Source organism: Falco punctatus, assembly GCF_963210335.1.
Source record: "Falco punctatus genome assembly, chromosome: 15".
NCBI classification, from domain to species: Eukaryota; Metazoa; Chordata; class Aves; order Falconiformes; family Falconidae; genus Falco; species Falco punctatus.
Genome location: NC_137595.1, coordinates 21,349,647 through 21,359,745, shown reverse-complemented (window position 1 = coordinate 21,359,745; position 10,099 = coordinate 21,349,647). Strand labels below are relative to the sequence as shown.

The 10,099-nt window shown below is 42.6% G+C and overlaps 1 protein-coding gene across 2 annotated transcripts; it reads right to left on the bottom strand.

Moving 5' to 3' along the window:
- Positions 1 to 464: 464 nt before the first annotated feature.
- RLIM (ring finger protein, LIM domain interacting) lies at positions 465 to 8,739 on the bottom strand (the record flags this gene model as incomplete). 2 transcript variants are annotated; one of them, XM_080365415.1, is made up of 3 exons in its annotated part: positions 465 to 6,791; positions 7,641 to 7,724; positions 8,571 to 8,739. In XM_080365415.1, 3 exons carry the CDS (start codon positions 8,737 to 8,739, stop codon positions 5,257 to 5,259), a joined length of 1,788 nt encoding a protein of 595 aa, XP_080221541.1. In that variant the 3' UTR covers positions 465 to 5,256. The 2 variants fall into 2 exon arrangements, with proteins under 2 accessions (XP_080221541.1, XP_080221542.1); XM_080365416.1 differs by lacking the exon at positions 7,641 to 7,724.
- Positions 8,740 to 10,099: the final 1,360 nt, after the last annotated feature.

Sequence of the window (10,099 nt, the reverse complement as noted above, 5' to 3'; positions counted from 1 at the left end):
CCACGCCCTAAAAAATTTCCTTCCCACTCAAGTATTTGCACGTACATCAGCTACTAATTTTAGGACCAAGCTCTTTGCCGTATGTGAGAGCACCTCGTGCAAGCCGAGTGGGTTTCTGGGGAGACTCAGCCCTGACAGCCCCAGCACCGATGGGCACCCACAAACCTCACAGCGGGACTTGAGAGACAACTTGCCGACACTGCTTTGGTATCCCACGTTAGCCACTGATGGATTTACAGAAGTCTGGGACATGGTGAGATTTATTGCTTCAGTTTTATGTACTAAGGAGCAATAAATTCTTCCGAGAAGTTAACTCTGTACCATTCCAGCTCTTCTGTTTCTGACCAGCCTCAAGGAAAAAGGTGTAGAGAGGAAATAAATCCCTACCACATCCACCATCGTTTCCTCCAGCGCATTCCCACCATAAGAAGAATCAACTCAAGGAGTGATGATCAAGCACAAAATGAACACTTCATGCATTTTATTGAGTCTATTGAAATTTGCATTATGACATCTTACATAGGGAACACTCCTCCTAAATGTTAGCTATCAAATCTGGTCAGACTGTTGTCCAATGACCTCAGAGTACCATTTTGTATTAAACAAGTCCAGCATAAACAGATGTAAAGCACTGTACAAAAAAAATAAAAATAATAAAAAAAAAGGAAACCTGTTACATTCTCAGGTGAATTCAGGGCTTCCCAACCAACAGCCTTACTAGCAGATAATGAAATTCAGGAAGAAGTCTCAGGTATTTTAGCTTAAGGGAACAAAACCAGATAAAACAACCAAAACAAATTCAATGGCATGTTTCCCTAAGAAAAACAAAAATAAAAATAGATGCCTCAAATCAAGAGGTTGGGAAGCCCTGGTATAACAGATGCACACTTTTTTTCTTTTTTAACACAACTTGTATGTACTTGGGTAAGTCACCACTGATTCTGTCTCTTCACTCTCCTTCTTCCCTCCCTAGTCAAGGACAAACAAACAAAAAGCCTAGTGTACGTAAGGGCTGGAAATATTTCTGAATTTGTTATAAATTCCCTGAAGGTGGCTCCAAGCCAAGCCTCATCCAAAGCACCTCCTGCTGGAGAAGGCAGCGGAGCAGGCAGACACCTGTGCACCTCCTCAGCTCCATGCTCCCGTACAGACCCTTCCTCCAGCACCGCGGATGACTGATGAGAAATCCCAGACACCAGCGACACGAATGTACACGCTCCCGCAAAGGATCCCAACCAAGAGGTAAGGCTGTGGCTAAGCCGGCAGGACACACTCTGTGCGGCAGCGCGATGGGGAAGCTGGTGCCGGCAGACTCGGCACCCCCCTCGCCGCGCTGCTCCAAGCCCAGAGCGCGGTGGTCGCCCCCAGCTGCATTCCTCTTCGCGCTATTATGAGACCACTGGGAACCTCCTCTTTGTGTAGGCGACTATTTCAAGATAAACATGGACTGCAGATATACCAGGGAAACAGTCCCTTGGACTCCCCGCATTTGCATAATCCAGACAAGTGAGGGGAAACTGGAATGACAGTCATTATGGTCCATTGTGCCAACTTCGGTGGGAAATCCATTCATTGGCAAGTTGACACAATGGACAATTATGGCTCCTTCAAAGCCGGTAAGGTATCACGGCGGTGCAGCTGCCAGGCCTGCGCATCAATATTTCTCGCTAAACTTTTGAGTCATTTCTATGCCTGCAATACCTACACTAATCAAATCATTTCTAAAACAGGTCAATTAACTGCCTACAAGTCCTCTGCAAAAAACCCCAACTTGTTCAAAGAAATCAAAAAGAGCACGTGAAAGGGAAATCTAACAAACGAATGACTCTTCACAGTCTTTTTAATGGATAAAGCCCCAATTAAAAAAAAAAAAAAAAAAAAAAAAAAGCATCCACCACTCTGTATCGCTTCACAATCTGAGTCAAACTATCAAACACACTCTTACATAAAAAATGCTGTGCATTCTAGGTTTTGGCCTTGTGACTGCTGTAATTGCTCTGTGCAGAGGCCCTGCGGGTACAGGTCTGTCCTGGCAGAAAGGAATGAAGCTCACACACCGGGCAGATACTCACAGCAGGAGCTTGGTAGTTCGCAGCTTGCAAAAGCCACCACCACAGCGACTGAGGCAGGCAATTACAAGGGACCTCATTCAAAAAATAAAGCAAAGCAACAGCCTTCAATGCAAAAGAAACCGCGCTGCTCCCGGGACGGGGACAGCCCCGCCGGCGCTGCAGGAAGGCCGAGAGGCTCCCACACGGTGGCACTGCGAACCAGGCAGCTGATGCAACACCGCTGGCTGCCTCCTCAGACTCCTCATTTCTGTACAACCATGCCTTTGAAAATGGCAACACTAGCCGGTTTAACCCTTCATATAGCTACAAGCACCAGTGAAGTGGCTGTATCCCTCTTGTAATACCAGGAAAGCATAAACTGAGGGAAGTAGTAAGTATAAACACTCAATACCAAAGTGATTCATAAACCATAAATTAGGCTATCTGTGAACCTTGTTAAATTACTCTTTCATATTTTGTTAGCAACTGAAGTGTTAATATCGGCTTTTCCTAACTCCCATCTAACTTTAGAAGAATAGAAATTGAATTACCACAGAGGCTGACAGATGACTCAGCTACATCAAGAGGTCTTTGCCGTATCAGCGATTTAATTTCCACCAACAAACCCCAGCGCCTTCAGCACGCTCGGCATCGGAAAAGGCATATAAAGCACTGAGAACGTTCAAGGTCTCCTGAACTGAGATGAAATTATTTGTTCTTGGTACCATTTGGGAAACCTCCAACATTTTATTAGTTGCTATTGTTACAGAAAGATAAATGTTAAGGCATGCCACTATTAAGCTATAACAAAACTGTAAAGTTGATTCTACCAACGTGAACAGTTACTGGAAACTCAGAACATTAAAAAGAAAGCTATGTTGAATGACACATATCACAGCCGTGCTTCACATTCATTAGCACTAGTGGGCTCCTTTCTTTCTGGTCACTAGCTTTAGTCCTCCAAGATGTACATCAGACTTTCAAAATCTAACATGGTATTCACGTAGAGAGGGGTTTCTTCCTTCTAATTCTATGCTCCAGTAAGTCAGTAAAGCTACTGGAAACCGAAACTGATACCATGTATTTGCTACGTGAACGCTACTGGAAGAAATTCAGAAGTGTCATTTTATTGAGGAAATTTTGGCAGAGCCCAGCACCTGAAATTAAGAGCTAACTTCCAGTTTTACAGTGGTGCATGTCAGAGGGAAAAATTCAAAACCGTGAGCTTATTTATTCTTCTGTTCAAAAAGAATACAGGTATTCCCTCTGCCACAACGGCGTGTCCCACCAGGAGGAAAGCAAGCTCCATAGCCAGTCAGGGTTTCCCACTGAACCAAACACAAAACGCACACGCAGAAAAAATCCGGAATTTTGGGACATAGTGGAATCCTTAACTAGCTGATGAGATGTTAGAATGGCTTAGAGCAGAGACTATAGTTTATGCGACCACCACTATAAAACACCAAAAATGTGGTTTAATTAGGAAAAAAAGATAGGCCAGCTTTGGTTTTGTCATCTGAGGAACAAGCAACATTTCCCATATAGCCAGCAAGAGCAGTCCATATCCCTTCCTAACTACTGCCCTGGAGTTGAAGTAAATACTGCTTTCCCTGTTGCACATGTAAGCTAGAGGACAAAAAAAAAAAAAAATCATTAGAGAATAAAACAAAGAATGGGTCACTGAGGGTAAAGGATGTTTTCCCCTGACACTGATGAGAGTTTTAGGTACATTTTCCAATTCTCAATTTCAGTATGCCACATATATAATATTAAAAGTATATTAATTTTAATCTGTCCAATGATTATCTGTCCAATCATCTATCCAATGAGACTATTGAGTTCATTGGGTTTTTTTTAATGGTATTCTTAGAATTGGCTACACATTTAAGTGCACTCCCATAATCAATTATGATTTTCAAACAACCTAACACACTAATAATCTGTTTTCCAGTTAATACTTATCTTTCTGTGGCACTTGTGTCACAGGCTACCAACACCACATATATCAGCATGTTCACTCAACAGATGCAGAGGTTACTAACAGTTGAAGCTGGTGGGGAAGAAAAAACACACACACCCCTGTCAATACTTGTCTGCTGAAGAGTTACACAGCGTTGCCTCAAAAATGGAAAGTGAAAGCTAACAGAAAGACGGGGCATAAACCTCACTGAACAAACTGGTACATACCCATTTGTGCAACCATACCAAGAAATAACCAGCCATTAGAACAGTTTCTAATTTTTATCGTCTTTTCCTGGTGGCATTACTGAGCCAAAACACTGCAATTATAACATTTAATTTCCATTTTTTTAATGCAATTAAGATGTCTAATTCAACTGGTTTTATATTACAGTAGCTGTTCACATAAATAGTACAGATATGCACTGCTCTTGACAGGTACACAGTTACAAAAGCAGCTCTCTTGTATTAGTTTGCTCTCTGTGTGGTGGGTTTTGTATGAAAAGCATTCTTGATTTCTAAGCATGATACAATTTTAATTCTTAATGCGTTAGTACAACAGTGCATTGGAAAAGTACTGAGCTTCTACAAAAAAGCTTTACAATTTTAAAACAGATTTTTTCTTTTTATTTAAACAAGCATAGGCAATTCTTATATTTCCACAACAAGATAAATATCCCAATTAAGCTAACAGTTCACCCTACAGCGTGCCATAGTGATGGGGAAAGGGCTAAGATTAGTGTTATTTACACAGACATGTCCAATATTAACCCAGTATGAAATTAAAAGTATGTTGAAGTGTGCAATTAAATTCAGTTTTCAGATAGTTGGATTTCTTGCAAAAATTCCTCTGCGACTCATGTACGTTTAGCTGGGATGACTTCTTGAAGAATTTCTCATAAGCACAATCTTGAGGACAAAACATTTATTGGACTGGGATGGCAGGGGCTGGCTGGGTGGGGGAAAGAACTTGATACTCTTCACAAAGAACAAAATATTTTTAAGTGGGTAGATGTCTTTGGACACGTGAAATATAACACCCAAAACTGACTAGATCTTGAAAACTCTAATTAAAGAAATTTTCCAATTTTAAAACTTGAATTGAGAGAAAATGCTTTCATGAGGGAAGATTCACTCCAAGTCATTACTATACACTGAGATACCACTCAAAAAGTGGCCATAAAGGAAATGACTTCTTTGCCCATCACTATCACACTAGCTGCTTGGCCATAAATTTAGATCTCATTTAGACAACACTCTCTCTGTTACCAGAAGCTAAGACTGCTCTGCGACAAATGGGACAAGTGGAATTTTCTGATAACCAGCGATCAATGCAGTGGACATGATACTCGTGTGAACAAGGCAATTTACGGAGCTTGTTGCCTTCCGTGTACTCTGTAATACACACACTACAGGTTTTCAGAGCATCGCTCTCACCAAAATTCCTCATCGCTAGGTTGTCAATTTGTTCTTTGGTGAGTCCTCTCGGTTGGTCATCATCATCTTCATTTAGTAGGAAAAATTGTGCTAGGCTAAGGAATGGTAGAGAACCACTTTCTTCAAAAGTGACCGATCCCCTTGTATTCCGACCTTCCCGTCTGGCACCAGACGTTGAACCACCTTCATTACCACCTTCATACACCTCCCCTGAGCCAACATCTGTATTTTCATTACTTGAAGTAGCACCACCTCCGTTCTGTGGCTCAGAAGCATCCACGTTCTGATTTGGAGTTGGGCCACTAGGATCTGCATCACTATCACTATACATAAAGTAACTCAGCTCTCCGAAGCCTGTCATTATCTGCCTTAGCATGGTCTGAATAGCAACTGATGTAGTCTCACTCAAGCCTGTGTTTAAGATCCTACGGATAGGAATCCTAATGGTACTGACATAAGTTCTCACTCCAGCCCGTTCTGAACGTGAAAACGTGCGCCTAAACCCTCCCCGTTCACTTTCGTAAGTGACTGTGTTGTTAGGTGTCTGGGACCTGGACCGCGTTCTGTTGGCTATGCTGTCTCTCTGCCGATACTCTCCTGGACGAACTCTTCTCACCTGAAGATCAAGTACTATAGTAGGAGGCCTCTGCCCAGGAGTTGCAGACTCACTGGTGCCGTTAGTTTCTGAAGAACCTGCTGCTTGAGGAACAGGTCTTGCTTCAGGGGTTGAAAACAGAACTGCATTTTCACTTGGCATCTCAGTCCCCACTGTATGCTGCCTTAACGTCACATGCTGCCTAGTTCTAGAGCTTCCCTCAGCTTCATTCACTGAGGAGTGGTCAAGTGTTTGAGATGATGTATTGTGATGAGACCTGCGAGGAGGCTCACTCACTGGATTAATAGGTGACCTACTTCTATCAGTCCTAGCCCGTGTTCTCCGCTGTTCTGGACTCCTACTTCTCGCTCTCCTCTGCCCTCTAGGAGGGGAAGCTTCCTCAGTTGTTAGCTCCTCTGAAGTGCTCCTTTCTGATCCAGGCTGTCTTACAGATGGTGATTCAGACCTTGGAATTTCAGAGTCACTTTGGCTGTTTTCCAAATCCTCCCCACTGGAAGGCTCTACAGATGGCTCATTCTCAGTTTCTGGATTTGTGTTCCCATTATTACGGTTGACATTTATTTCCAAACTGAATCTGAAGTCACCACTATTTGGGTTAGTCCGGCTCACTGCTCTCCAAGACTGGTTTCCTCGTTGCCCACTTCGTGTTGTATTTCCAGTCTGTCGGACTGAATTAAGCCAGTCTATTATAGAATCTCCATTTGAAACATCTTCTGCGGACTCTGCACCTGTGAAAAAGACAGGGAACTACCAAAATTAGAGTACTGAGCTAATTTTGGAGCTATCTTTTCCAAGAATATAATTGCTTGGTTTAACAAGTGACAATTTAGAAGCACATAATCCTACCGAGTGTTATTGTGGTTTCACACATAGCATCACAATTCTTATCTACCAGAGCTCTTTTCAGGGAGCAGGAGTGGACATTTTTTCTAATAGGTACAGATAGGCTGCAGCCATCACATCGCAAAACAAGTCAAAATAACACATATTGTTTATCGTAAGTAAACGGAAAGCCATGTTTCCTGTGTCATAACATCAATATTCTGTGTTTTCCCTTCTAAACAATTAAGTGATCTATCGACCCCTAAATAGAGAACTAAGTTTGTCTTGACCCTTCACTTGAAGAACTGCTTTATAGCAAATCTATCTCACTAAAGAATGAACCCCAGTGGTAAGCTACAAGCTTCCTCCATCAATCTCTTCAGAAGGGTGATAACGAAAGCAATACACCATCTTTGGAAGGGAAGAATGGTGAACAAAAAGAGGGATTGCCAAAAAGCATCCCAGAAGGGAGCAGACAGAAAGGCAATCTTAAAAAAAAAACAACCCAAACCAAAAAACAAACAAAATCCCCACAAACCTAAATGCAACTTTATCTCGATGCAAGTAGCAGATGTATTATGAGTGAAATCTGTCCCAGACTGACCTCTGCAGCAGATACCAGATATAACGTTCACTTAGTTTTGAAACAAAGCTCACCTTGCACCTGCCTAGGTTTAACTTGTTCCACTCCTGCACTCAAGTTAAGGTCCGTATGGGGTGCTAAAGTTAAGAGTTTTCACAAATACTGTATATACCTCTATTCTCATCACTGTTTTGCTGTGGTGGACCTTCTTTAACTTGGTGTAGCCTTCTCAGCAACTCTTCTTCAGTAATTTCACCTTAGAAAATAAGCAAAATTTTCCAAAAATATTTCCAAATCATATGTATGGCAAGCATTATCAAAAGCTTCTAAAGAAGGCACAAGCCACCGCTTGTCTTTTCTAAATAAATCCTGCCATAATGAGACTGCCAAACAGGTTGCTAAGGAGAAGTTCAGACACTTCAGCACCATTGTCCCAAGTAAGCTTTGCTGAAGCTAAAAGATCCAAGTTTCAACCTATTCAAGATAGATGTGCTTTCTGGTTCTGTAACCTCCACAACTTAGCGGCAATTTTCATCATCCGATACCAACTGAATGGCTGTCCAGAGTAAAATATTTAAGATGACACCTGCACATCATGAGAAAAAAGGCTTAAATTAGTTGAAGTAGTGTTTTAAATTAGAACCGGTTTGAATTAGGTATCATCTCATGAAGAGTCAATTTAAAGCAGGAAGCCAATTGAAAACTGACATAAAAATGCCCACACAGAACCTCACACCAGGCTACTTATCCTTGTTACAAACACACCTCACCAGCACAAAATTTTCATATGATGCTTACAAGAGATTACTTTTCGATCAAAAATGTCTAAGGGTCCATAACTGGAACTGGGTCAGCTCCAGGTGTTCCCACTGAGTTGTGTAAACACTAGACTTTTGTATTTGATGAACCCACATCATCCTAACTACCTCTCCACCAGTCAGGGGACTGCTCAGATTTGGGTACGTACAAATTAGTAAGAATGCACCATGGAACACAACTGCAGCACACAAGCTAAATGGGTGAAACAGTTTCAGGAGAACAAAAAATGACAAATTGCCTACAAGCAATTCTAATAAGATGTACATACACAAGCATTACCTACCTGGTGTTCCTAGCAAATTGTTATCTCTCATAAGCCTGTAGTCCTCTTCACTCAGGTTGTTTACAAACTGATAGAAAGCTTCTTCTCGATCTAACCGATCTAGCTGACTCTGACGTTGTGCTTCTGATTGATCAATATTTCCTTTATCACTAGAATCTGAACTTTCCATCTTGATGAGTGGAAGAGTACCTAAAAAGAAGAAAACAAACCTTCATCCAATATAGTGAAATACGGCACGAAATTTAGACATGTTTAACCTGTACTATGCTCTCCATTGTTATCCTTAAATTTTGCAGAGTGGAGGTGGGGAAGAGTAGTTTGCTAATGAAGCTTCACTTAAGATGAGGTGCAGAACCACAGGGATCAAAAACAAAGTACTTCTTGAAGAGGTTCATGCTTTGAGAAGTACAAACAAAACCTATGCCCATCATTATCAAATACTCAATAAAGAGGCAAGTGTTAACACATGGAATATCATCACCCGTAAGCCTTAGTCCATCTTTACACAGTCGAGACACTGCTTTTTACCATAAAATATTCCTAATACTGCAACTATGCCACAAAGCATGCCTTACAGTGCCATACAACAGTACAGTACATGGCATAAGCCACCCTTGACCATGTTCTCCAACACTAAAAGAACATGGGATTATATGTTCATCGCTTCTGCCTGCTAGAAGAAACGTCCTCTTCACCATTCAAATGAATTTCAACAGAATGAAGGGGTTATGAAGAATTCAAATATGGAAGACATAAGATGCTATGGAACACTATGTGTGCAACAAACCAAAAAAACCCATTCGTTTCCTCATGCATTGGGCTTGCATGGTGAGGTTTTGGTAGCAGGGGGGCAGGCTACAGGAGTGACTTCTGTGAGAAGCTGCCAGAAGCTTCCCCCATGTCCGACAGAGCCCACGCCAGCTGGTTCTGAGATAGAGCCACCACTGGCAGAGGCCGAGCCCATCAGTGACAGTGGGAGCACCTCTGGGGGAACACATTTAAGAAGGGGGAAAAAAAGTGCGCAAAAAAACCTGCAGCCGAAGAGAGCGAGGCCATGCGAGAGCATCAGTGCTGCAGGCACCTGGGTCGGGGCAGGGGGAGGTGGGGTGGGGGTCCAGGCACAGGAGCAGAGATCCCCCAGCGGGCTGTGCCCCCCAGCCCACAGAGGAGCAGATACCTTCCTGCATATCCACCAGCCTGGGGAGGGCCCCACAAGAGAGCCGGGGGATGCCCACAGGGGGCTGTGACTCGTGGGCAGCCCGCACTGGACCAGCTCCTGGCAGGGGAGAGGAGCCCAGGCTGTCCTCGTCTGACTCACAGGCTTTTCATTATATTTTCTCTCCCCTGTCCAGTGGAGAAGGGGAGTGACAGAGTGGCTTTGGTTGGCACCTGGTGTCCAGCCAGTGTCAAACCACACCTCAAAAAAGGAAAAGGATTTGTAAAATCAACTTTAGTTTCATGTCAAGAGAAGAATTTGCTTCCAAGTTTTAACTTTTACTGAATTACTGATGTTGATGACTAAAATTTCC